Source organism: Larimichthys crocea, chromosome XVIII (genome assembly GCF_000972845.2).
Source record: "Larimichthys crocea isolate SSNF chromosome XVIII, L_crocea_2.0, whole genome shotgun sequence".
Taxonomy (NCBI): domain Eukaryota; kingdom Metazoa; phylum Chordata; class Actinopteri; family Sciaenidae; genus Larimichthys; species Larimichthys crocea.
The window spans coordinates 20,821,182-20,849,141 of NC_040028.1; the positions used below are offsets into that span (position 1 = coordinate 20,821,182).

The 27,960-nt window shown below is 46.7% G+C and overlaps 3 protein-coding genes across 3 annotated transcripts in view; all 3 read left to right on the top strand.

Annotated features, from left to right (window-relative positions):
* creg2 (cellular repressor of E1A-stimulated genes 2) overlaps positions 1-723 on the top strand; it is a 6,062-nt gene extending 5,339 nt beyond the window's left edge. The window contains exon 4 of the mRNA XM_027291308.1: positions 143-723. Within this exon, the coding sequence (XP_027147109.1) occupies positions 143-284 (142 nt within the window). The 3' untranslated portion in view covers positions 285-723. The remainder of the gene's footprint in view (positions 1-142) is intronic.
* Positions 1-3,670, top strand: part of cracdla (cracd like a) — a 17,419-nt gene extending 13,749 nt beyond the window's left edge. The window contains exon 12 of the mRNA XM_019264047.2: positions 3,648-3,670. The gene's annotated coding sequence lies outside the window, so the exon portion shown is untranslated. The remainder of the gene's footprint in view (positions 1-3,647) is intronic.
* Positions 2,879-27,960, top strand: mgat4a (alpha-1,3-mannosyl-glycoprotein 4-beta-N-acetylglucosaminyltransferase A). Its single transcript, XM_027291302.1, has 16 exons — positions 2,879-3,642; positions 14,383-14,550; positions 15,019-15,159; positions 21,891-22,024; positions 22,105-22,151; positions 22,230-22,343; positions 23,129-23,204; positions 23,598-23,712; positions 24,071-24,201; positions 24,286-24,393; positions 24,487-24,561; positions 24,643-24,761; positions 25,648-25,726; positions 26,022-26,082; positions 26,194-26,306; positions 26,676-27,960. Exons 1-16 carry the CDS (start codon positions 3,549-3,551, stop codon positions 26,700-26,702), a joined length of 1,602 nt encoding a protein of 533 aa, XP_027147103.1. The 5' UTR covers positions 2,879-3,548; the 3' UTR covers positions 26,703-27,960.

A 27,960-nucleotide genomic window follows, 5' to 3' on the forward strand; every position in this document is an offset into this window, starting at 1 on the left:
CTGGTTTCCCCAAAGATGAATCATATCATTGGTGCTTGTAATGTGTTTTCTTCTGTTATAAAGTATCTTTGATGATGCCTTTGTTCAACCCTGAAAACAATATTTGGCATGTGTCTTTATGTATTGCTCTTGTTTTCTGCAGACATCCCGTGATGGCAAAGTGGCCAGTGGGACACAAGTGGTTCTTCATGAAGCTGGAGTTGGTCCAGGTCTGGCTGCAGGACTGGATCGGAGGCGTATCACTCATCCCGCTGGAGGACTATTTCAAAGCTACGCCTTTCTGAGAAGACACTCCTCTTCTCCGCATCACGCTGACCTCCACAGAAGAATATTTAAAAAATCTTTAAATCTTTCAAATACTGTTGCTGTTTTAATTTGTGATTATTTTTTTCTCTCTTTTGCAAACCTCAAACTTGGCTTGTCACATAAAATCAGTTTCCTGTGTTTGGTGTGTGAATGTATTTAAAGTCAGTAAGCTAATTAAATGTACCCGTCAGAAGATTCTATAACATTTAATATATTCTTTTTAAACACTGACATCTTATGGGTGTGCATTAAAATGTGTGTGCTGTTTGAAAAAAAATAAATGAATGTTGGCACACTGTATTGTGCTTTTTTTTGTCATATAAGTGTCATGCACCAAAGGTTCCCAACCTTTACATGGACACTTGTAATCAAAACAACTAACACCCCGAGCAGGTCAAATGATGCAGAACAGAAATATACACACAACCCTGCTCTTCAGATATTACAGCTGTAAGACGTGACTGAAACACACACGAGGCTCAGGCTTTAACCTGGAAGCGTCCAGTTTCCACCAAGATACATACATCTCACCTGGACACAGACAGTACTAATTATTAGTGTGAGTATTAATGGGAATTTTGAAGATTAAACTATACTTTTAAGAATCCAATACTTGAGAAACTAACACAGGTTGACGTGTGATTTGGCCACTAGATGTCGTGAATAGTCGCTGTTTAATGGGGAACATGTTGGACACACTTGAAGCTTCTAGTAATTTCATGGTGCTTCGACCTCGAAACTATTTCACTTTAACTCAGTTGTATTCGGTTAAATGTTGCCTCGGACACAGAGCTGCCATAGAATTAAATGAATATATATATATAAAGACAGACTCCAGTTTTTAAAGTTTTTTTCTTAGAACTTTTTTTTTCACAATCAAAGGTAGCATATAAAACATTACAAAAACATTTCACATGTATATTCGATGTCAGGGTTACAGTAGTATATTTAAATGTTCACAAATATTGACCGTTTTAATCGCTTTTGTGTTGTTAGAATATGAATATGAATATGATTAATATATATATATATATATATAATATAATTCGCCATCAGTATGATGAAATGATAATAAATGTTCGCTTAATTTCTCTATTTAGTTCAAGTCAAAGAGCCCACATAGTACATCACTCCGCAACAATCTAAATCTTTATCAACATTTTTAGCAATAAAGTTACAGATATCAATCCACAGACTTTGGACAAAGGGGCAGTGCCAAAATAAATGAGTAACTGTTTCAATATGTTCAGACAGAAAGTGCATTTCACATCAAGTCACCTCCCGCCTGGAACTGGCAACTCCTCCTCCTTGGCCTCGCCCACAAATCTCTCCACAAGCTCCAACTGGTCCAGAACTCAGCTGCCCGCATCCACCAGAACCCCTTCCCAGGGGCGCCGCCAGGAACTTGGGCCCCATGACTAAAAAACAAAGTGGGCCCCTCTGTGCAGCTGTTGTCCCCACATCTCTAGGACCTAACTATCCCATCAGAAGCTTTACAGAACTCTAATCAAAGGCCTGCAACTGTTCTGTGTTGTAGTTCAATATTAGTACTAGCACAATATTACTGCTGGTGATTGTACATGCATACAGTCTGCATACAGTCTGCATACAGTCTGCAGTGCAGTTCACTGTTTGATGAAGATTAAAAGTCACCAATAGAAATGTGCTAAAGGCCATTTTTATTTAGGGCCCTGGAATTGTCCTCACTCCCCCCCCCCCCTATACGGCGCCCCTCCCCCCTCCATCCACCCCATCACTCCTGTCCTGCAGCAGCTCCACTGGCTCCCAGTCAAATCCCGCATAAACTACAAAATCCTTGTGCTCACATTCAAAGCCATTCATAACCTCGCACCACCATATCTCTCGGATCTTCTCCATGTTGATGCTCCCCCCCTCGCTCCCTCAGATCTTCCTCCTCCATCCACCTGACTGTCCCCTCCGCCCGTCAACTCACTCTCACAATTCAAGCCTGCACTTAAAACCCACCTGTTTAAAACAGCCTTTTTTCATCTGATTCAGTTGCATTTACCTATTTTAACCCTTTAATGTTGTATTCCTGGAATTTGTTATACTTTATGGTTATTTTTGTTTGTTTCTGTTATTTGCTGTCTACTCTCATTTATTGTACGGTGACAGAAAGGCGTCTATGAAATAAAATGTATTATTATGATTATTATTATTCTTCTTATTATCTTTTTTGAATCTTCTAAATGACATTTCTCTCTCACTTTATTGGTTAACAGATATCAGTTGGGTAAGAGCCAGATGACTCCATTTAGATGTACTGCACCACCACAGACTTAAGCTGCTTTTATTTTGAAAAGTTCGTACCGGAAGATGAGCGTCTGCTCGTTATTATTAACGGTTAAAATATATTTTTAAACAGGTTTGTTTTTATGTTTTTTTTTTTTTTAGGACATGTTAACTGAACTTGATCCTAAAAGTGTGAAACTACAAAAAAAAAAAAAAAAAAAAAAAAAAAGATTTATAGAAAGTAAACGTTGGTCGTCATAACTTTGAACTCACCGCCGCTCTCGCGCTCGCGCAGCAGGTGGCCTCAGATCTCGCGAGAACACGAATATCAGTTAATTTTCAGTCAGGGGACGTTAAAAGTTAAATAAAATGGCGTCAGCGTTAAAGAAACAGAAGAGCTGAGTAACACGGAGAAAGAAGGAGGAGGAGGCTCGGCTCGGCTCGGTTCGGTTAGTGCTGCTTTTATTTGTTTAAATCAATCTGTTGCCAGTTGAAGCGGAATCAACGTGATTTTCGAGGCGTTGCCGTCTGAGGCGGGCCCGCCTATCCCGGAGGACCAACCGTCACAGAGATGCCTCCGTCCGCGGACCTGTGACTTGTAGCTGCCGCCCGTTAAAACACAGAAGGATAAATACACACGACAATGGACCGTGTCGGCAGCTGATCTACACCGACCATGTAAGCCGTCTGCTCACGGAAGGCAGCTGACTCGTGACTGAAATCGCCGGAGTAGGACGGTACAGGAGGAGCCCCCCGAACAACGACGACCGACCGACGGAGGCTCGAAGCAGGCTGCGTCCGTGCTCACACTCCGCTCCCATAGCCCCTGTTGACTGGAGCTGTTTATCTACCGTGTGACTCCTCCGTATGTCTGCTCCTACACCCGTCTGAAGGCGGAGAGGAGCCGGAGAGGAGCGGAGGGGAGGCAGCGGCAGGCAGCTCCGGGGTCCCCGACACTCATGCCCGAGGAGAGGCATCGCTGAAATGAGATGAGGCTCAGAAATGGAACTGTGGCCACTGCGATTATCTTCTTCACGTCGTTCCTCAGCCTGTCCTGGTACACAGCGTGGCAGAATGGCAAAGGTAAGGTGTGTGTGTGTGTGTGTGTGTGTGTGTGTGTGTGTGTGTGTGTGTGTGTGTGTGTGTGTGTCACACCACGGCAGGAGGCAGAGAGCGGCCTGCCGGGCACGGAGCTGCCGAGGGGCCGGCGGCAGCGTGTCGGAGGACGGACAGCAGGTGTTACCGTCCCGGTTCTGTCCAGCAGATTGATATTAACGGGCAACGTGCCGACCCATACTGAATCCTAGTGGCGCAACGCACATTATACAATATGAACTCAGTGGTGTGTGTGTGTGTGTGTGTTGGTTTTAAGGATTACCAGTCCCCCTCTCCTCGCGCGGTGTGTGTGGTGTATGTATATATATATATATAATAATATATATATTATATAATATAATATATATAATATATATATTATATGCGTTTTCACAGTTGGACTGATCTTTAGTCAGTCCATATCTCCTCCTCACCCCCCACTGTTCTGTTTTCATTCAGTTTAGCAGCACCAGGCAAACAGCACATCAATGCTCCAACCATCCCGTGAACACATGAATCTCGGCCCCGTGAACACATGAAGCTCGGTCGATCCCGTGAACACATGAAGCTCGGTCCCGTGACACTATGAATCTCGGCCCCGTGAACACTGAAGCTCGTCGTCCCGTGAAACTGAAGCTCGTTCCCGTGAACACATGCATCTCGGTCCGTGAACACCTGAAGCTCGGTCGTCCTGACACATGAAGCTCGGTCGGCCCCGTGAACACCCTGAAGCTCGGCCCCGTGAACACATGAATCTCGGCCCCGTGAACACATGAATCTCGGTCCGTGAACACATGAATCTTGGTCCCGTGAACACATGAATCTCGGTCCCCTGAACACATGAATCTCGGTCCCGTGAACACATGAAGCTCGGTCGGTTCCGTGAACACATGAATCTCGGTCCGTGAACACATGAATCTCGGTCCCGTGAACACATGAATCTCGGTCCCGTGAACACATGAATCTCGGTCCCGTGAACACATGAATCTCGGTCCGTGAACACATGAAGCTCGGTCCGTGAACACATGAAGCTCGGTCGTTCCCGTGAACACATGAATCTCGGTCCCGTGAACACATGAATCTCGGTCCGTGAACACATGAAGCTCAGTCGTTCCGTGAACACATGAAGCTCGGCCCTGTGAACACATGAATCTCGGCCCCGTGAACACATGAAGCTCGGCCCCGTGAACACATGAAGCTCAGTCGTTCCCGTGAACACATGAAGCTCGGCCCTGTGAACACATGAATCTCGGTCCGTGAACACATGAATCTCGGTCCGTGAACACATGAAGCTCGGCCCCGTGAACACATGAAGCTCGGCCCCGTGAACACATGAAGCTCGGTCGGTCCCGTGAACACTGACCACATTTCTTGCATGTCCTGTCAGTCTGTGCCCAGCCTGTGTTTCATAGCATGCATGGGGGCCGGGTGCTTCCCTCGCCTGGGTTAACCCTCTCCAGGTTAGGGGAGGGCTATGGGCCCTTCAGTGACTTATTATCAACACAGTGTAAATAACTGCTGCAGCCTTTAGATGAATTCCAATCCACGGGTTCATTTTGTGATTACAGCGGAGCTTATCAGCTTGATAAAATATTTTCCTTTAAATGGAGTCAGAGAGAGAGAGACAGGATGTGTGATAAGTAAAGGTCAAGTGACTGACCCCTGTCCTGTCTGCTGGACCTGTTGATGCAGAGATACTGAGAGCAGACGTGTTTCTTTGTGAAATCGAAGGTTCGTTTCAGTTTGGACTCCAGCATGTGTCAGACGTTCGTGTTCTGGGCGGTAAACAGGGTGCGAGGAGTAATGAAGATCCTTTTTTGGCCTTGTAGTGAAAGCTGGAGTATTGATTTCTACCATAAACTCTGGGCAGCGTTTGTTTTAGTTTTTTTTTTTTCTGTGAAGGCCACTGCCACAAATAACACTCGCCCCGAGCTGGAAAAGTTGCATTCTTGGTGGAACAAGGCCGGGCTGTTTTCATTCTTTTTGTGATTGATGTGACGCTGAAGTGTCTCAGCTGGGGGACGGGGTCAAATGAAGGAGACACCGGTAACTCTAGACACTAACTAAACCCGTCTTTCAGATAGAAATGGGAGTGTTTACATGCTGTCATGTTCACAGGCTCCTTACCTCTGAACACGTCCATGTCCCACATCAGCTCTCCCTGTGGTTATAGATGGCTTCTCCTCTGGATGCTGCCCGGTGTGGGCGTTCAGAGTCTACTTGGCCTCGGGCCTTTTTGTTTTTCTGAATATGAAAATGTTCAAAACACAGAAAGAAACACACTCGTGACTCACTTTGTGGTTCAGTTACTAGTGGTGTTGTTTCCGGGCGTGGAGGTAATCTTCGGTGAAGTTTTCACGGTCACTTGACTGCTGTGAATGAGAGCCGTGCCAGTCAGCTGTCCAAACACTCCACGGTGAATGACTCTCCAGAATGTGTGCTTCTCTGTCAGTCTGCCCCGTCCACCGAGCGAGACGCCGCTCGCTCGCTCTCTCTGCGGTCATATTGACTTCAACAGTGCAGACGAGAAGCATCCGTATGAGTGAAGAACGTTTGATTTGGATTCCCCAAACACGGAGGTACAAGAAGCACCTCCTTAGGATAAACTATACACCACCAGCACAAGCTGTGTGAGTCATGACGTGGGTTTAAAATGTACTCTGATTACTTCATTCAGGGAGATATGAGAGAACAAATTCTATTTGAATACAACAAGATGAGTCATCACGCAGTGAAGTATCAGTGATATCATCATGAGGAGCATCAGCCTGTTCCACTCTGAATCTGTACTTTCAGTTTCATGTCAGACCTCTTTGTGTTCTGGTGTTGCTGTCATTGTGAGTGCTATATTAAAGCCTCTGTGGCTCTCAGCCCCGAGCTGCTGATGGCTTCAGTACATTTACTTGGATCATTTTTTGTTGTGCGTATGGAATTTCCTCCTTGCTTCGCTCGAACCCGAGCGTCCCCCTTCCTCTGTTTGAAGGCACGAAGGGGTTTTTTTCGTCCATCATCACATTTAACACAATGGGCTAAAAATAGCACGAGTGATTACAGCGAAGGAGCAGGGCTGGTAGGACAGAGGAGAATATGACTCGCTCGCTGGGTTTTTCTCATGCAGCGTCTTGTTATGCTGTGTGTGTGTGTGTGTGTGTGTGTGTGTGTGTGTGTGCGCAGTAGGACGTCCTGCCAGACAAATCCTAAGTGGCCTGGAAGCAGGATGAGAGTAGAAAGGCCAAATCTTAACAGAGAGAGGATGAGTGCAGCCTGAGGTAAGCATGATGGAGAGAAAGGACCACAGTGCTGACAAGGCAGGGAGACACTGGGATTACTTATTTTATTCTGTGTTTTGCACACACACACACACACACACACGGCCATCGTTTGTCTAAACAGGAACAGGCGTCTTCAGCTTTTGCCGAGTTAACGATTGTTGTTTCCCTCCTCGTGCTTCTGTTCACTTCCTGTTCGTTCATTAAGCGTGGTCCTCTGGGCAGAACATTCCCAGATGTCACATCATCTCAGCAGCCATTGTTGGCCTCTAACAGACCTACACCTACACAAGTGTCGTAACCCGCCGCGGTGACACGTCACAGAACATTCTCCATTCTCCACGCAGATGTGAAAAGTTTATTTTGGTGTAAAGGTGGGTTTCCCCTTCCTGTTTCTTACAGGTGCTGCTGACGTAACGTTCTGAAACCAGATAACCACATTTGTGTGATTCACTCAGCCATAGCAGAGACTTTTGTTTGAAAATGTTCCCACAGAAACCAGAGCGTCCACATCAAGAAGCAAAGTGTCAGGAAATATCAGCTGAATTAAGAGAAAGACGCTTTTTAATAAATGAGAACGATTTTCTTTAAGTTCCACTTCAAATGGGCGCTGGGCGAGAGGTGGGGTCAGGTGCATCCTGTTCACTTCATCGCAGGGCTGACACAGAGACAAACAAGCACTTAGAGGGCAGCACAGAGGCAGCAATTAACCTATTAACTGCCTGTCTGAGACACAAAGACAACACACAATGAAGCGGGAACCTTCTTGCTGTGAGGTGACAGTCTAACCACTGCACCACTGTGCCGGCAGAATACAGTCAGATCCATCCATCTTCTGTAACCGGAGCCAATCCCAGCTGACTTCGGGCCAGTTCATCCCGGGGCACATAGAGACAAACAGCATTCACACCTGCTGAACTCGCTGTGGTTCATGTTCTTCTAAATATGTAAATACGCTCTGTAGTTGTTGTTGGTGTTTTGCGTTCATGCTGTTTCTGTGTCTGACTTCCTGTCAGCTGGAGCTGCTCTGTTCAGATTGATGCGTCCGTCAGAAATAGAAGCGCCGCGTAATATCTCCGGAATTTGGTGGGTGATACGGGAAAAAAAAGGTTCAGACCAGGAACCTGCTTCCTTCTGAAGCGACAGTGCTAACCGCAGAATAAAGTGTCCATGAGAATTTCCCCAAGGTGAAGGTGAATGTTTTCAGCTCTAAAATGATGGTGACATCCTCGAGAGTGGAGTTTTTCCAGAAAAACAATGATCGGCCTTACATGAGCCAAAAGGAGCCAGACGAGTGGAAGTAAGCCGAGCGGGGGCCACGCTCTCAGACAGACAGCAGGCTGCACAGCTTATCATGAATCGCGCCACAGTGGAGGGAGACAAGTGGGTGTAGGTCAGCGGAAACAATGAGCCCATGGTGGAGAAGCAGAATTAGGAATCTGGGTTGGATAGTTGCCAAGGGGGCAAATGTTAGTCTGGCGTCTTCTGATGTGACTTCACGATTTGTCCCGGCGACCCTTCGCCTCCACCCGTGAGGTGAAAGGTGGTGTGGTGTGTTTTAAAAGGAAAAGGGTGACGGAGCGAGATAAAGGTGTGCATCGTTTTCTCTTTCTGCAAACTCATGGAAGCGTTGGGGGGTATCGCTCGCCTACTCATGGATCGACTTGCACTTCTCTTCAGGGAAATACCACAGAAATCAATACTACTACTCTGTGTGTGTGTGTGTGTGTGTGTGTGTGTGTGGATGCATGATTTTCTAGTGTGTGTGTGTGTGTGTGTGTGTGTGGATGCATGATTTTCTACCTGATCAGACCGTTTGACCTAAAACACACCGACCTTTTTGTGCCATGAATACGAGTCACAGTACAGTATGTGTCCTCATTAACTCCAGGAGTCATATTTGATCTGAGAGCAAAGCCAACATTCCACTTTTGTTTTGCACCATCTGCCCTATTTAAGAGATAATAGCCTGGTTGGATGCTTTGTTGTGCACGCGGCAGCTGCAGCAGCGTGGCCAGCAGGTGCACCACTTGACCGTCTTCATACACCCAGAATGCATGTAGACATGTCTCCCATGTTACGTTGGTGGAGTATCGCTCGCCTACGAAACGTGTTGAAGTACACAGAACATCACGGGGCGGCTGTGGCTCACAGGCAGAGCGGGTCGTCCACTAATCAGATGATCGGCGGTGCATGCCGAAGTGTCCTTGGGCAAGATACTGAACCCCAAGTTGCTCCCGAAGGCTGTGCCATCGGTGTATGAATGTGGTGTATGAATTCGTAGATCCTTAAACTGATGAGCAGTTGGCACCTTGCACAGAAGCCAATGCCATCAGTGTATGAATGTGTGTGAATGTGTGTGAATGAGATATGTAGTGTAGAGCGCTTTGAGTGGTCGGAAGACTAGAAAGGCGCTATATAAGTACAGTCCATTTACCATTTGAAAATGAAATGAGGAAGAACATCCTTTGTTTCTTTCTGCCAAAGGTCACAGCTTTATAGTGAGTTTCAAAAAGAGGAAGCGTTAATGCCAGTCTGACTCTAACCACCTCTGTATGAACAGAAACTGGAAGTGTCGTTTCTGCAGGTGGAGCATGGGTGACTAGGGCAACAATTTTCAGCTTCTGAAGAGAGAGATGTGCCAGAAACCGTTTGAGAACCACGACTGTATACAAAGGAACATGAACGTGATGTTTCAAGAAAAGCACAAAGACTAAAAAACAAGTCCAAAGGTTACAAAATCCACCAACCAGCAACTCTGGCTATAAAACATGAGTCAGGATCAGCTGTCTCCCAGGAGAAAGTAGTTCCAGTGAATAACTGGGACATCGTTGTCGAATTCCTCGAGTGTCATTTTTCAGTGACCATCACAAACAAAACTTTCTTCTCACCGTGTCTGGATGGAAGCAGAAATCTCTCACAGGGATTTCTACAAACCAAATCCACGACAGCTGCTGTTGAATCATCTGTACATCTGGAGCTGAGCGTGTGTTTAGAGGAAAACTAATCAGCACTTTTTCTCAAAAGAAGTATGTTTGACGGTGATGTTGTAACACTAAGGAATGGGAAGCTTCTAAACAAAGTGAAGTTGAAATGAATTGAATCCAGTTTTTTTTGTTTAGATTATCTCTGATTGATAGTTGACTTGGGGTAGTGTGTATTTTAAGTGTTGGAAGAGTGCAAGATCTCCATATTATGTACTGCAGCTCACTCACTCACTCATGCAAACATACTGCAACATAACTGCACATCAGCACTCATGAAGCTGCAGTCAGCAGCGTGCATCAGCAAGGCAGACGGAGGTCAAGGACAAGATCGCCTCGAGGGCTTCTGATGAGCTAACGGATGGACTGATAAAACTCTTTAACACCGCTGTGAGTTTCTCACGAGCGTTTCTCGGCACCGGAGATCATCCTCGCCCTCTCTCTGTGAAGTTTTCAGACTCTTTAAATCACTGAGGTGATAGTGAGTAAGCACAATGCCACAAGAACACGCTGTAACTGTGAATCAATGACGGGAAAGACATTCATTCCTCGGAAAACTATATTTCCTCTTTCCCGCAAACCATTCTGAATTCATAGAAGTCTGAACACACATCTGTTCTAACGGATACAGTCATTGCTGTGTTTGGTAGATGAGAATTCATACATCAAAAGTCAAAATGTAAATGATGTTTTAAGGACTAACATGTCTCCTCTTTGGTCGACAGTGTGCACGTCTGTCTGAGTCCTTGAGCCTGTTTCAGTTTTGAACGGCCACTAAATATCCGACTGCCCATTCCTCCCACGTATCTCATTAATAAATCAAATAAGCTGAGCGAATGAATCAGCGATGGCACGTCAAGGCAGAATATGACAGGAGAGAGGAGAGCGACGGGTAAACGAAAAAGAAGAGTAGTAACAAACATGAAACATGAAAGCAGTGTTAAATTAAGACGATGGGATGAGGCGATGATAAGAAAAGAGGTCGGACGTGAACAGAAGGAAAGAGAGACAGACTCTGAGCTCGACAACCTCTCCTAGAGAGGAAGAGTAATGAGATTTTAGAGATGCACTCCAGACCTCAGGTACGTCTAATTGTTTAACGCAGTGTTTGTCAGACTTTCTACGCCGTGCACCACATTCAGAAGTATCGACCGCCATGACACGTTAAAATCCAGTCGACCCTGACCGTTCTGTTAACCACAGCTGACAAGTTATGCAAACTCTGCTCTGCCTGCATGAAGGTGATTCCATATCAGGCTGATGTCGAAACAAAATGATTTTTAAATCGCATTACATTTGATAGAATTCTTATGTTTTTATCTCGTTTTCAAAAATTATTAATTGATTTAAATTCTTCATTTCGTGTAGCACCAGTGGAACTCGTCCCACACTTTGCTTTAGTGCGTTTTGTTTACCAGTTCAGTCATGCAGTGTTGCTTGAAGCTTTTGTTGATGTGTGATATTAAAAGTGACATTCAAATGTCAAGAGACTTGTGTAAACACTGCCCAACGTACCTCTGCCTTGGCACGCTGCTCAGGTAATGGGCGAAGCACTTCTTTGGAAAGCAGTCATGTTACACGATACATACAAAAGCCGCCCCCCTCTGAGCACGGAGAGCGTATAGCTCAGCACTACATGTCTTTGTTTTTGTGCACGGTGGGGTTACAGGTGTGGTTTCAACTCGACGGGCCTGGAGTCCTGCAATCAAAGCACCGACGTGAAGATGAAAGTCTGTTTCCAGTTTGAAGCTGACCTCCTTTTCATGAGGCTCGGGCCAAATGACAGCATCTGTCTGTGTGTCTTAGAGATCAACATCCAGGAGGAACAACATGGTTCTGTGCCGGAGAGCAGAGAGGGCAGAGTGGATGGACAATAGCTCAGTCAGAGAGAGAGTGATGGAGAGGGGGAAGATGAAGGGAGGCTGGGTTTTGTTGTGGCGGAGGGCTCTCAGAAGGGCACAATAAATCTGCCTGCAGAGGAAGATCAGAGACCGGCCAAGCCCACAATCCCACCGAACACAAACACCTGAGATGCTCTTTGTACTCGAAATCAAGTCATTTCGAAACCTCCCAACAGTAATTACAATTAAAATTAATCTTATTTATATAGAAAGAGACGTAACCAACCAACAAACTCCTCAAGACGAGCAGCAAGCCTGACTCACTGTGCAGCTGATCAACAGCACAGACACTCCTGAGTTTCACAGCCGCTCTTCTTTCACACTCCTACACTTAAAGCTAAACTTCTGTTTCCTGATAAGAACTCACCGAGGACGGGTTCTGCCCCGAAACCTCAAAGGTAATTTCCAGTAAAAACGTGCCAGTACATTGCTGCTCCTGAGCGCCGTATCATTGTGGATAATATCATCATATGGTGCTGCAGTATTTTAGAGATTTTAATGGCAGGCTGGTGACAAGCTCTGTAAATCCCACTACGATCTTCAAAATGTAACTCTCTCCCTCAGCAGCTTGTCTACAGATTCATCTTGCGTCCCACCAGCCTGTAAACCTGTTTTAGAAAAGATCAAATTAGGACTGTCTTGCCTTTATATCCGGGGTTGGATCACGGTGGCAGCAGGTTTAGCAAGGAGCTCCAGATGTGCTGAAGCATTCCCAGGCTAGATGAGACATTCAGTCCCTCCACCGGGTTCTGCCCCAGAGTGTCCTCCCAGTTGGATGAGCCCAGAACACCTCCAAAGAAGCATCCTAATCAGATGTCGAACCACCTCAGCTGGCTCCTTTCGATGTGGAGCAGCAGCTCTGCTCCCTCTGGATGTCTGAGCTCCTCACCCCATCTCTAAGTCCAGCCACCCAGTGGAGGGAGCTCATTTCAGCCGCTTGTATCCGCGATCTCACTCTTTTAGAGTCCGGTCCGGTACAGCGTCCGCAGTACTGCAGATGTTGCACCAACTCACCGTTCCATGTCACGACCTCCGGGATATTTGGACTCCTTCCTCCTGTGGGCCCTCCACCTGTGGGGACACATAGGTGTTGTGTGCTTTGTCAGACTATATGAATGTGAGAGCTGAAGACGCACAATCATTGAACTCATTTAAAAACATTTGTCCTATCAGGCTCGTGTTTTCATATGAAAATGGCACTATAGTGAAACATAAGCTGCAGTTGACTGACTGCTTAGATCAGAGCATACATCATGTTTAATGTCCAATAGCCTGACAGACCTCTTCTGAGTGTTATGTGTTGGAAGTGTTAGTGGTTGCCAAAGTCTGTCAAGATGTTTCCTTTGGGTGTCGTCCCATATCTCTCTTTCCTGTCTGTCTTCAGCTGTCCTGTCATATAAAATAATCATAATAAAAAAAGAAACATGTGTTTCCTTTGTGGCTGAACGCTGCTTTCCCTGGAAGTGGGACCCAAGCATGAAGTCACCCATTGGTTTGTGGACGACAGTGTCACTGTTTTCTTTTTAAGCATGAAGGCGTGCTTGACTTTATCTCTGAATAAATGAAAGCCTAACCACAAATGTCCTCCAGTAAACTACAGTGTTTCTCAGTAACATAGTCTTGATTCATATTTAATAAGCAGTGACCAGTTTCCTAAACCTGGTGACTCACTGAGAATCATTTAATCACAAGGCAGCCATGCCCTGCTTAATCATCTATTTTAATCTGAATGGAACCACAATTTACAGCATGAACATCATGCTGTTTGGGAGAGGAACTGAAAGTAGCGATTGAGACCATAAACACAGTTGACCGTGGTAATAAATCAGCGGGGGAAGTGCCATCATTTCTCCTTAAAGCTCAATACAAGCAGTCTTCTGTATTGCAGCCAAGCGTGCAGGTTCAGGGCGAGAGGCTCTGCTGCTTTGACGTGTTTTACCGTAAAAATATGGTAAACAGGGTGTCCGCTGGGTGTTAAAAAGTATTAAAAGGTTTCAGCTTAGTGAAAATTAAGGCGACCGTGGCTCAGTGGTGGAGTGGTTCCTCCAATAACCTCGCCCCTGCCCCCCACCCCACGGAGAAGCAACCTCCTGTTCAACGTGATGAAGACGTTTAAGAATAGAATAGCATGTGGTTTGTTGGAAGTTTGTTTGTTAAATGGAATTAAATTTAAGCTCAGGATTCCGGCATAAACTCTGGGTAAAACATTTCTAGTATTACGGTAAATAGACATTTTAGGGTTGGCGTTTTATTCCGTGTTTTTAAAATGTCTGTAGATTTTACGGGAAAAAACTGTCCAACCATGACAGTAAAAATATTACGGTGTTTTACTGTATAATTAAAAGTCTCTAATATACAATCTGACTTTATTTTGTATACGAATGCAGTATAAATAAAGGTTTTTAAATATTCCATGGCATATTTCACAGTATTTCTGTACTGTCTGTGCCCTGTGATGAGCTAACTTGTCCAGGATGTCTCCCGCCTTTCGCTCAGTCAGAATGGATGGACGTTGTCACGTACTAACGTACCTTTCTTTCTTTCTTTCTTTCTTTCTTTCTTTCTTCTTCACAGAGAAGCTGATAGCATACCAGAGGGAGTTCCATGCCTTGAAAGAGCGCCTTCGTGTGGCAGAGCACCGGACGCTGCAGCGCTCGTCCGAGCTCAACAACATTCTCGAGCAGTTCAGACGCGCTATCGCCGAGACCAACAGCAGCAAAGATGCCCTCACAAACTTCTCAGGTAACTTCAACAAACAAACAACTTTCTCTTGTGGTCATTTGAGTGGCAGGAATCACCTGAGCCTCCGTTGTTCAATCTCTCTCTGTCAACCCTCAAAACCAGCGGATGGGTGGCTGCACCTGGCTGCAAAGCTCCATAAGACCGTTACACTGCTTAGCACTGCACATCAATCACATTAACAATGTAAAAGTCAGTTTTTTTGTGCTTATGTTGTACCTTTGATGGCAGTTTTAAAATGAAAAGTGGTTTCACATTTGGTTTGATGATTAAAACTGAAACCGATCTGTCAGTTTAGCTTTTTGTGAGTTTAAATAACGGCTGTTATTCTGCTTCATAGATTTTAAAATGGAAAATTTAGTTTGCAGTGAGTTATTCATATTCTCAGATTTTGGTGCAGCACAGTCAGCCCTCCTGTCCTGTCATCCGCTGAAACTGAGAACACTCCACTCTCTCTGTGCCCACTTTCAGATGAGACACAGAAACTACTGAAGGAGCTCGCAAACAGGAAACCTCTCCAGGTGCCAAATATCTACCACCACCTGCCTCACCTTCTGAACAATGAGGGCAGCCTGCACCCCGCCGTGCAGGTTGGTCTCGGCCGCACAGGAGGTAAGGAAGCGTGTGTGCGAATGCTGCAGATTCGGTAGCTTCTCTGATTGATGACGGTTTATTCTCGTAGAATAAGCATGTTCGTCCTACACATGCGCCGTTAAAAAACCTCCAGAGATCCTCGTAACACACCGGGGAGAGAATCAAGTCTCAACAAGTTTGCAGTCGGGGACTAGTTCACAACAAGTATCCCCCTCTGGACCGAGCTTTGCAATAGAATCAGCCTGAAGAGCAGTGGAGATGAATACAGTGGATGTGCACTTTATGTTGCACAGTATGTATCCTATCTCTTAGATTACAGTCCAGGTTCTCGCCATGAGCTCAGTCCACAGTGTATCCTGTCAGAGCTGCTGTTTCCTCTCCACGCTTTCCTCTCAACTCCTATTTTCAGTAACTACATTTTTTTTTTTAAAAGTTTCACCCATCAAGCAGCAGCAGCAGCAGGTGGAGGAGGAGGAGGAGGAGGACAGGCTGTATGTGACCTCTGCTGTATCAAGTTCTCTCTAAGAGGTTTACTTATGTGGCATTGTGAGTGTGATGTATGTAGCCGAACAGTTTGAACGGTGTTTCCACGTTCTTAATGACAGTGACAGAGGTGAGCTTCTTGTCCCTGGCCTGTAGCTTGTTTTGATCAATGAGTTCAGGAGGCAACAAAAACATGCGAGGCCCGTCCTCTGTGTCACCTGTAGACCAGTTTTTATTGGCCGAGCTGCTGATAACCCGCCCTGAAGCTGCTCACATGGTAAGAGATGTGCTCAGCAGAAATAACACCATGATGGGATTTACTGTTGCTAGGCTATCGTTCCTGTCATCCACTGTTTGTTGTTGTAGCTCTGCTTGAAGAAATGAAGCTAACTCCACAGCTGGTAGTTACTCACTCTCACTCTCTGCTCTTCCATGCTGAGCCTCGCTCACATGCAGCTGTTATCTCATTGGTTGCACAAGGTTGGTTGCAGCCAAGGTCAGAGTTGAAGTAATCTGAACTTGGAGCACAGCGGTGTTGGGCGTCACCACGTGGTTTCAGCCCCGATCATGTGAGCTGGAGGTATTTCTGCTGGGACAGTCGACTTCTTCTTCTTCTTCGTTTCTCATTCATAGTCGTTGATTATCTGCTGGCAGTTTCCACCTCGAGGTCCCAGCGGTGCTTTTAACCTCTCCTTTTTTCCCCCTCTGTCGCTAATTGTTTTTCTTAGTCTAACTCTGCGCTCCACAGCCCCACCCACTTGTTTTCTCTGCTGGTCTAAGCACATCTGACATTGGGATATTTATAGCTGAGCAAATTAGGACAGCATCCCACTTTAAATTGAACGAGGATTCTGGAAAGAAACCGTTGAAACGTTTGGAGTGGAGCCCGACTGAAGCCCCTTCAGGCGCAAACCAACAGGAGAGCATTATTCTAAATACTGCCCTGTTTGTTCTAAACACGCACACGGCCTCTGGCGAGCTGCTAGCTTTACACAGTTTGTTTCCAAGCAACGCCGTAAGTGTTTACACTGAGCAGCTATTGAGCATGGCACCAGCAGCAGTTGAAGATCCCACCACCCCCCTTTGAGTCTGAGTTCCTCGTGCTGCGAACTCTCGTGTTGGCCCGAGGACGGTGTCATGTGTCTGCTGCAAACATCTCAAGGTTCACACAGTCCCACCGCTCTGTCATCTATCTTCTTTCTTTGCTTGTAAACCAGCTGATTACTCCGTTTGAATGTCGGAGGTGTTCTCAGTTCATTAATCAACACAATCTAATCAACACGATCAGCCTTCAACACTCAAAGACACTCACTCATAATCTGCTGATGCTTGTTGTCAGACAGGATGTCTATCTTCACCGTGTTGACCTCCTCCTCCAACAGAACAAATGTAAAGGAATCTAATCACTGTTTCTGTACGGCACGTGGCTGGAGAGTAGAATTTACGACGGCTGTGACTGATTAGAAACAGGCCTCGTGTGGTATAGACTGAATTTATCGAACAAACCATTTCACTGACACGATTCTCTGTAAATTCAGAGTGTGAGAGATGCAGCAGATGGTTAGTGTGGCAGGCAGCATTGTTCCCATTCTCCTCTGATACTGCTGTTTTTACAACATGATATTCAGTGTTGGGTTTTGTAATAGGTGGTCTTTATCACTCTCACACACAAACACAAACACACACCCTCCATCTGTCTGTTCTTCTTCTTCACTGTCAGTCACCTTCAGTTCAAACTCAACTTTATTTGTCACTTTAACCACGAGAAAGCAGCTCAGTGAAATAAACAGGGTGAATGCAGGGAGTTCATTTAGAGCACATGTTCAATGAAAACATGAAGACTTGCAGTCTGTGTAATAAATCCTCTTTATTGACTGAGACACAAACTAAATGTTGTTTCTTCATTGAATCTCACATATGTACAAGAAAAGAATGAATCATCTCCTTATTGATTCTGATCATACAAACTAAAGTCATCATGAGCAGTGATAGCCTCCATGGCTAAACAGACACAGGAAGGAGCGCCACCTAAAGAAACTCAAACATTTACACAACCACCAATGAGAAGAGGGCAAAGTACCGCCCACAGTGTTTGATTGACAGGTGAAGAAATGCCACAACAATCAGCTGTCAGCAACAATGATGGAAACAAAACAAGCTGAAGACATGAAACACAGAATTTAACCCTTCAATGACTTCTGTCTATTTGACTTCACACAACTCAGCAGAGGATCCAGAATAAACATAAAGTCCAGCATAGAGAGGCTGAGTGAACGTGGTCTGGACTCTGTGGAGGAGAGTCATGGTTTCAGAGACGCTGTAGAAGGACAGAATACCTGCACTGTGATCCAGGTACACTCCAACTCTGGAGGACCGAGGACCTGAGACGGGAGTTTGGACTTTGTTGTAATAAAAGTTATAACTGTTTGTGTCACAATATAACGTCCAAGATTTGTCATTGTGTCCAAATCTACATTCATCTGATCTCCCTGCTCTGCTGATATTCTTGTATGCGACTGCTACATCAACTCCTCCTCTCCTCTCCACCTCCCAGTAACAACGTCCAGTCAGTCTCTCTCTACTCAGGACCTGAGACCAGTCAGTGAATCTGTCTGGGTGACTAGAATAAGACTGATGTTGTCTCATTACTGTCACTTTTCTGTTCCCCTCAGATAATAACAGCTGTGTGTTTGCTGTGTTTGGATCCAGTGTGAGTTCACGTGAATATTTTAAGAACTCAGCTCTGGTCTTGGGCTCTGGTTCTGGTCCTGACAGTGAAACATGGACTTCAGTGTCTGTCAGTGAGATGTTTGTCCGTTGGTCCCTCAGAACGTCCTGTAGTTTATCTCTGAGCTCTGACACAGCAGCTGTCACATCCTCAAAGTCCCTCAGAGGACGGATATTGATGCTGGATGAGTCTGTAGATTGGCTGAGTCGTGACAGTGAGGGGTAGTTGTGTAGAAACTGGTTGTGGTCCTCTGTGTGTGAGAGCTTCTCCAGCTCAGCGTCTTTCCTCTTCAGCTCAGTGATCTCCTGCTCCAGCTTCTCCTGAAGATCTTTGACTCGACTCACTTCAGTTTCCTGCTGGGATCTGACCTGCTGCTTCACATCAGACCTTCTTTTCTCCATGAGACGGATCAGCTCAGTGAAGATCTTCTCACTGTCCTCCACTGCTTTATCAGCAGAGCCATTGATAGCCTCCACCTCCTGTTGGAGCTCCTTCACATCTTTCTCTCTGTCCTGGATTCTCTGCTGGATGTTTAGTCGACTCACCTCGAGCTCTCTCTGCCTCTCAGTCCTTTCTGCTGCAGCTGAGACTGTGTCGTGGCCTTTATGTTCATCCACAGAGCAGAGATAACAGATACACTGCTGATCAGTACGGCAGAACATCTTCATCACCTCATCATGACGAGAGCAGATGTTCTCCTGGAGCTTCTTGGAGGGCTCCACCAGCTTGTGTTTCTTTAATGGAGCTACATCATGATGAGGCTGGAGGTGTTTCTCACAGTAAGAGGCCAGACAGACCAGACAGGACTTCAGAGCTTTCAGTTTTCTCCCAGTGCAGACATCACAGGCCACATCTTCAGGTCCAGCATAGCAGTGATCAGCAGGAGCAGCTTGGAGTCCAGTCTTCTTCAGTTCCTCCACTAAAGCTGCTAACATGGTGTTTTTCTTCAGGACAGGCCTCGGTGTGAAGGTCTGCCTACACTGAGGGCAGCTGTGGATTCTCTTCTCATCCTCTCCATCCCAGAAGTTTTGAATACAGTTCATGCAGTAGCTGTGTCCACAGGGAATAGTCACCGGATCCTTCAGTAGATCCAGACAGATCGGACAAGAGAAGGTTTTCCGGTCCAGTTTATTTCCTTGCTGCGCCATTTCTCCTCTCCGCGTCGACGACTGTCTGAGTTTGACTTCCTGTAGATCCGAGGGGGAGGGAACAAGGAAACACCTGAGCAGAGAGGAGCTGGCTGTGTTTGAGAGCAGGAAGAAGAGGGAGGGCTTATCAAGAGCTGAGTCATTCCAGGAAGAGGAGCTTGTAAATGATCTGTAGAGTTCATACACTTTGATCGCTGTGAAGAAAATAGTTCAAGTTTCACCTGGAAATGAGTCCAAAAGAAACCAGAAGACTTTTCTAAAACACGTACTGAGGGTGAATTTATATACAACTCACCTGTTCAGATTATATTAAGGCTTAAAGTTATGCAGGGTTAAGAGCGTGGACGCTTTGACACTACAAGTGATCCAGTGACGTCCGCTCTGCAGTCCTGCTCCATAATGTGGAAACAAAAACATTTACATGCTACAGTGAAGCTCAACATGAAGTGACATGTCACTGGAGCTCTTTTTATGGCACATCGGCTCCGTTCTGCTCGCTGATGGACAGACATGTAGATTGTTTTCAGGGTGGAGGAGTGAAGCCGGCAGGCTGATGGAGGAGGGGACAGTCTTGGAGTCGGTCCTGCTCGCTCTGCACTTGCACGCATTATCCGTCATTCACTGTCTGCTGCCCTCCCTCTTTCTGTCACTCTCCGTCTCCTTTCCTTCCTCCCACATTCTCCTTTCATCCTCGACCTACTTTTCTCGGCGGCGGCGGTGGTGGGTGTCGCTCTCCGACACGGAGCTCAGTGTGAGAAACACAAAGCAAAAACTGGGACAGATTCTCCACGCCGTGCACATCACTCTGGAGGATTGCGTCCTTTCTCAAGTCCACTGTGCTGCTCGCTCCTTCAGCAACCTCAACTTTGTTCTGTGCCTCGGCCGAGGCCCCTCGCATCAGCTCAGCTAACATGCTACCTCTTTTAAAGGCACACGCACACACGAGCAGCAGCTCTTCTCTGTGTACGTTTTATGCAAAGCATCAAACAAAACGGCCTCCTGTAGATTTGAATTCAGTAGAACCTTGAGAAAAACTAAAAACATTTTCCACAGCGTGACATAAAGTCTGTAACAGTCGAGGCCGGCAGTAGCTCAGTCTGTAGGGACCGGGCTTTGGGAACTGAAGGGTGGCCAGTTCAAGTTCAGCATAGACCAAAGTATGCAGGCTGGACTAGTAGCTGGAGAGGAGCACTGCCAAGGTGCCCTTGAGCAAGGTACCTAAATCCCTAAACAGCTCCCAGCTGTGTGGCTGCCCATCAATCACAGCACAGTCTCTGCATGTGATGTTTATTCTGTTGTTCAATCAGGAAATTAACTTTTGATTTCTCTGATTAATCGGCTTTATGGAGGCCGCCGCTCGCTCACTCTCATTCACGGTGTGTGTCTCTCGACCACTGCTCTCTCTCTCACTCACTCACACACACACACACACACACACACACACACACACACACACACTACCCCGACTCAAATGGATGGAAGAACCTGCGTCTGAACTGGTCTAAGCTGTAGAGAACGCGTCAACCCGATTCCAAATCAAAATGTCCGCTGTGGTCCCGTGTAAACTCTCTCCGGTCTTGAGTGAAAGTGGTCCTTGTTTCCTCGCGTGTGAAATGAGCTCTGACAGTCTGTTCTTCTCTCGGTCCGGTTTACTTTTTAGGGAATGTGTCCATACTAAAGAAGAGGCCGTCTGTTCAGCCACAAACACTCCAGGCCTCACACAATAGGAGCGAGACGGAGATGACAATAGCCTCTCTCTCTTCACTGTCGTCTCACTTCATCAGCTGAATGGAGCGCTGCTCGTGACCTCTCCGAGCTCAGAGATGATTGTTAGCTAGACAAAGTGCAGATTTGTTTGTTTCTCTGAGAGTCCATTAGATTTTTAATGGATGAACTGAAGAACACATAAAAATGTTCGGTCAGACGTCTGTGAAACTCCGTCTGCTGTTTGCTTTGGCCGTCTTTGTTTTAGCTGGGAGGAAAATCTCATAAATTAATTTAGCAGCGCTTTGCAGATCTCTGGACGAGTAACGATGCTGAGCAAACGCCAGCAGCGATAAATATTTGTTACCTCTGTCTAAACGTTGTCGCTGCTGGATGTGGAACGCTGTGTGTTTTGGAGTGAGTTACTCTGCCCACATTGTGTGTGATTGTTTAAAGACATGTTTCTGTGCAGTGTGGCTCTTGCAGATGCGTTACAAAGCGTGAGTCATCCCTCCCACTGCCGTCTGTCGGTTTGGCCACAAATCTTCGGTTCTGTTCTCGCGGATTCGGGCCAACGTTATTAGTCGTTGTCTCACAAGAGAAGATTATTTGCTTTTCGGATCAGATTGCATCTGCAGACCTCTGACACTCAACCGCTCTCACCTGTCGCTCTGTTTTCTCCTCAGTTACCATGGTGATGGGGATCCCTACAGTGAAGCGGAAGGTGAAGTCGTATCTGTCGGAGACGCTGCGTTCGCTAATAGACAAGCTGTCTCCGGAGGAGAAACTCGACTGTGTCATTATTGTGTTTGTTGGGGAGGTGAGATCTGCGTATGAGTCACAGCACGACCAGATCCAAATAAAATGTGTCTAACGTGTCGAAATGTTTGATCTCCGCAGACCGACGTGGACTACGTGAACAGCGTGGTCGCCGGCCTGGAGAAAGAGTGAGTACACGTCCTGACAGATCCGCAAAAAGGTGCAAAGAAGTGAACGTGTGTGTCACGCTCGTCCTCTTTGTTCAGGTTTTCTACGGAGCTGAGTTCAGGCCTGCTCGAGGTGATCTCCCCGCCGGCCGCCTATTACCCCGAACTCACCAACCTCAAGGAGACTTTCGGAGACTCCAAAGAGAGAGTCAAGTAAGCAGTGTGCGCCGAAATCTGTGTCGTCTGTGTGAGTCCGGTGGTCTGACATTTCATTAGAACGATGAGGATGATTATGGAAATCATGAAGGAGCCAGAAGAGAAAAATGAAACGCAGGAGAGCTGCGATGAGGAGTGCAGGCGGGGGAGTGGGAGGAGAGCGAGCCAGCGAGCGAGCGAGAGCTTTTAGGTAGGCTGCCGAGGCACTTAGTATTCCACAGGCGTTTGTCAAAGTCAGATCAAGGTCATCAGCAGCACCACCCTCTATCTCCGTCTCTCTGTAGCTCCCTCCTGTTATCCTCTGTACTTATCTTCTCTTCAGAGTCCTCCAACAACCAGCTTCATTAGAAATCTGTTTATGCTGCAGTTTGTACTCAGATAGTTTCCTTCAAGGCCCGCAGGACTGAAGAGTTCTGTCAGTACGTGGGTGTCTGTGAGCGCCTCGTGTTCAACATCCCACCGTGTTTAATTTTAAACACTTGTTTCACGTGCATGCCGTGAAGAAAGAAAGGAAGAAAGGAAGTCAGGAAGGGTTTATTAACGTTTCCCTCGGCTGCTGAAGCTGCACTCCGACACCTGGCCGAGTTTAAGCACACGTGCATCCCGTGCCCTCGTATCCGTGGAAACACCTGCAGCCCGCTGCAGCCACAAGTCAGATCACAACGAGGGCAGACGATTCGGATCAAGAGATTGGTTTTGAAATATTCGAATGCAGTGTGTTGCCGGAGCGTGCAGCGTCCTTTGAAACACACTAACACACTTTTCATGTTTTGTGTCTTTAGATGGAGGACCAAGCAGAATCTGGACTACTCCTTCCTCATGATGTACGCCGTGAGCAAAGGGGTTTATTACGTGCAGGTATGTCGCAGCCCGTCATTAGGGTGAAACACGGTCACACCACATGACATCACTCGAGTTGAGCGTGTGTTTCTGCTTCAGAGCTGTTGTTTCGTCTCTAATGCTTGTGTAATAATACCAGCAGAAGTTCAGTCTGTGTTAATCTGCCGTCTTTCTGTCTCATGCATGGGATGTGTCATTTCCACTCTCTGCTCTCACCTGGAGGGACGAGGTATTTCCTGTCCGACGTCTCCCGCTCCTCTAGTTTAGCGTAGTGACTTTTCTTAGCTCGGTTCAGAGTCGGTCCTCGTAGGATCGTAGAGTCGTCTCCCCCTCCTGCTCCTCACCCTCTCCATCAACAACAGACACAGCTTGTGTGCTTCCTCTGTCTCACTGCTCTGTCTGTCCCTCCAGCTGGAGGACGACATCGTGGCCAAGCCCAACTACTTCGCCACCATGAAGAACTTCGCCCTGCAGCTCTCGTCGGAGGACTGGATGATTCTGGAGTTTTCTCAGCTGGGCTTCATTGGTACGGTCCATTAAGCACGTGATCGATACCGAAGCAGTCAGCTGACTGCATTCCTGTCCAAAGTGGTTATTCACTCATTATCTTAACTTGGCGAGGCATTCACATTCTGTGATACTTTATGATAAACAGCTGGACGGATTCGGAGAAAAGATGGAAATGATATTGATCGCCGTAGAAACTGGGTCATTGTAAAGTAATCTGATTTGGCAGGGAGCGAATCCAAAGGACTGCACTCACTCCAATATGGAAATGAGGAGCGACATATTTTAGTACAAGTGAGACTGTTACAGTTTTTAGTTCACAGTAATACTTTAATCGTCCCGTGCAGGATCGATGATTTGTTTCGTCGTTCCTGTAGGAAAAATGTTCCAGGCTCCGGACCTGAACCTCATCGTGGAGTTCATCTTCATGTTCTACAAGGAGAAGCCCATCGACTGGCTGCTGGACCACATCCTCTGGGTCAAAGTCTGCAACCCTGAGAAAGACGCTGTAAGCTCTGGACAAAGACTGTGAGCGTGTCGCTGTGAAGAGAACCGCTCTCATCATTCCTTCCTCTTTGTTGTTTTTTTAAAGAAACACTGCGAGCGGCAGAAGTCCAGCCTTCGCGTGCGCTTCAGACCGTCCCTGTTCCAACATGTCGGACTTCATTCTTCTCTGGCTGGAAAGATCCAAAAACTCACAGTGAGTGTCGCGTTCACACCGTTTACTTACAGCCGCAGTAGAATCTGCTTCCTGTTTAGAAACAGTGGCTTCCTGTCTGTGTGTGTCCTGCAGGACAAAGACTTCCTGAAGCCGCTGCTCCACAAGATGCACGTCAACCCCCCAGCTGAGGTCTCCACATCTATGAAGGTGTCGTACCACAAACGTGTCACGTCTGCAGCCTCCGTGAGAAGAACTGTCCGAACTGAAAGTGTGTGTTGTGTCACGCAGGTGTATCAAGGTCACACACTCGAGAAGACGTACCTGGGAGAGGACTTCTTCTGGGCCATCACTCCTACTGCAGGAGACTACGTCCTCTTCAAGTTTGACAGACCTGTCAGCATAGAGAGGTTTGTCTGTTTGCATGGCGCCTCATCATTTGCATCGAGCGCGCAGAGCACAGACACGTATGCATCGATTCCATTATCACTGTGTGTGTGTGTGTGTGTGTGTGTGTGTGTGTGTGTGTGTGTGTGTGAGAGTGTGTGAGAGTGTGTGAGAGTGTGTGTGTCCGGGGATCAGCGTGAGCTAATGACAGTGCTCTAAAATAAGCATTCTGAGGCCAGCCTCCTCCTCTCTGTGGAGCCGAGGCAGCCGGCGCTCACGTGGAGATGAATGTTCTGGTGACGGATGAATTCCACCTCCGCTCTGTCAAAGACGTCGTTAGCACGGCAGACCGCGACGCGAGACGCGAGTTTGAGCGTCCTCACGTGGGAACAGAGGCCAGAGAGTGTTCCACGGTCTGACTCTTGAATCTGCGGCCGATTACACCAAACCTCATCAGCAGCACCGTCCTTTATGATCTGTCGCTGCCTCCGTCTCCTCCGTCAGCCCGTTTAACGTTCAGAGACTAAATGATCCCACATGATACACGTGTCACTGCACACATGCCAACTGACATGTCACAGCAACATTATGTAACAAATACAGACGTGACTGTGTCCGGTTTTGTTCATTGAACAAACAAACACATAAAACACAGAGCTGTAGTATCCACAGTCTGTACACACACACACACACACTGCACACCACAGACTTCACCAGCTACTTAATTAATTAATTAATTCATCCATCTCCATGTTCATGAGGAGAATGTAGAAAACTTGTTGTGTAACTTTGGTAAAGCTCGTCGACCGCTGTGACGTGACCGTGTGTGTGTGTGTGTGTGTGTGTGTGTGTGTGGCTTCTTCATGGATGTAAATATGTAAAGTAAATTCTTGATTTGTTTCCTGGCAGGTTTCTGTTTCGCAGCGGTAACCAAGAGCACCCAGGGGACAAGATCGAGAACGCCACGGTGGAAATACTGCCTGTTTCGGTAGAGGAATGCACACACACACACACACACACACACACACACACACACACACACACACAGTCTGTCACCCCCCTGTGGTGTGATGTGCAAACAGTTTTGATTAGATTACACTGAGTGGTCGCTCTTACAGACGCAGCATATTGATTATTGACAGGAATGTGAGCGTGACTGAGTGTTTGCTCTGCTGGAGGCAGCACACACACACACACACACACACACACACACACACACACACTGTGACACGCCGGCGTCATGTGTCGTCTCATGTTTTACTCTCTGCATGTTCACACGTTAGGAACCTGGACTGCAGACCAAAGAGAAGTACAGACGAACTGAGGACCGCTTCTACAGGATCGGTGAGTGTGTGTGTGTGTGTGTGTGTGTGTGTGCGCGTGTGTGTGCGTGCGTGTGTGTGTGTGTGTGCATGTGTAACTGAACGTCTCCTGCTGTCGTCCTCTGACACACAGGTCACTTTGAGAAGGGCGTGGCTGAGGGGGCTGTGGATCCTTCCTTCAATCCTGTCCTGGCACTTCGGCTCTCAGTTCTCAAAGACTCTGCTGTGTGGGCCATCCTCAGTGAGGTCAGAGAAATGATGTCAAACACGACCGTACAGTCACGTTTCACAACCTTTATTTACACGTGATTTTAAAGGAATTCATACAGAATAAAGTGTTTTATATTCCAGACTGTTGACTGTGCGGTAAAGCACTGTAATATTTCATTCATGCAGCATTCATGACATTTTTATCAGTTTTATGGCAGCACACTGTTGGATATGGAGTAAGTACTAACGTCCATTTACTGTAATGTTCAGAAAAGGTTGCACCGTATTTATTAACCTAAAACTCTGCTGCCAGTTTTTACCGTAAAGACAGCAGTGTGACTCGTGTCCCATCCCGGCTGGCCCTGTTCTGATCCAACATGTCGGCGCTCTGCTCTCCTCCTGCAGATTCACATAAAGAGGATCGCTGGCTGACTCTCCTGAAGCTGCCACATGAATCACGGCCCCGGGGGGGGCCACAGTCTCCTGGACTGCTTACGCAGGGCCTCTGGCACCTAGCAACCAGCAGTGAAGTCATTAGAGCCCATAGAGCTGCTCGTCTGAGGAAACGCCACCTCTCGGTCCTGTCCGCTCCAAATAATGTTCTTTACTTTGCTTCTCATTGATCCCTCCCTCCCTCCCTCTCTCCCTCCCCCTCTCACTGTCGTGCTCTTAATTCATTAGTGAGAATGTGAATACTACTGTCTCCAGAACAAACAGCGAGGTGTGTGTTCCCCCCTCTGGCTCTCAAGCAGCTTTGATCAACAATCACAAAGATGGTCGTTGGATGAACGAGGACTCGAACGCTCACCTGTCCACTGGTGCACATGCTGCCAAACCCTCTAACTCACTCGATGCTGCCACCTTTTGGGCGTGCCGGGGCTTTGCACTGTCACTAGCGCCTCAGCCAACACAAAAAAAGATGATTGAAGAATGTTGTCGCCAGCTGCTCTCTGTTCTCGACGGAGGTGAGAGTTCTAGATCAACACCAGCCCAAAACTAAAACCGTGTCCCTCACTGCAGAGTCCAAACGCTCCACCCGTCCTGAAACAAACTCAGGATGTCACCAGATCACGTCCGAGTCCCACGACGCGTCCTCTCTGTCAGCTGCTGTCCGACAGGCCGTGTGCGGCCTCAGAGTCCATTTCTAGTAATAACCAATCAGACATTTCCCGAAGGAATATATTGTTATATTGAGATATTATTACAGCTATGACGATCTATGAAGGTGATTTAATTTATTTGAAATAAATCTTTAATTTGTACAAGAGGTAAAATATATTTTTATTCTATTCACAGATGTTTATGCTAGTTCAGACTGTTTTATTTGTGTTTTGTTGTTGTGTAGTTTCTTGTCATGATTGTTACAGCTACTGGAGGGGTCGCTCCGGCTCGGCTCGGCTCGGCTCGGTTCAGCAGAACACGGGACGGTGGAGCGCAGAGTGTGAATAGATCCTGATCGATGAGACGTGCCTTATATCCAGGTCGACATATTTCCAATCTGTTCCCTCTCCACACTTTGATTGCTGGATATACTAATATTTAAACACACACACACACACACACACACTGTCCAGTCAGTCATTGGATGTGAAGAACAATATCTCTACGTGAAGAAGAGTGTGGTGGTGACTCATTTCACTGAATCAACACTTTTGTCCATGTGTTTTTTTTTGGACATAAATATTTCAGA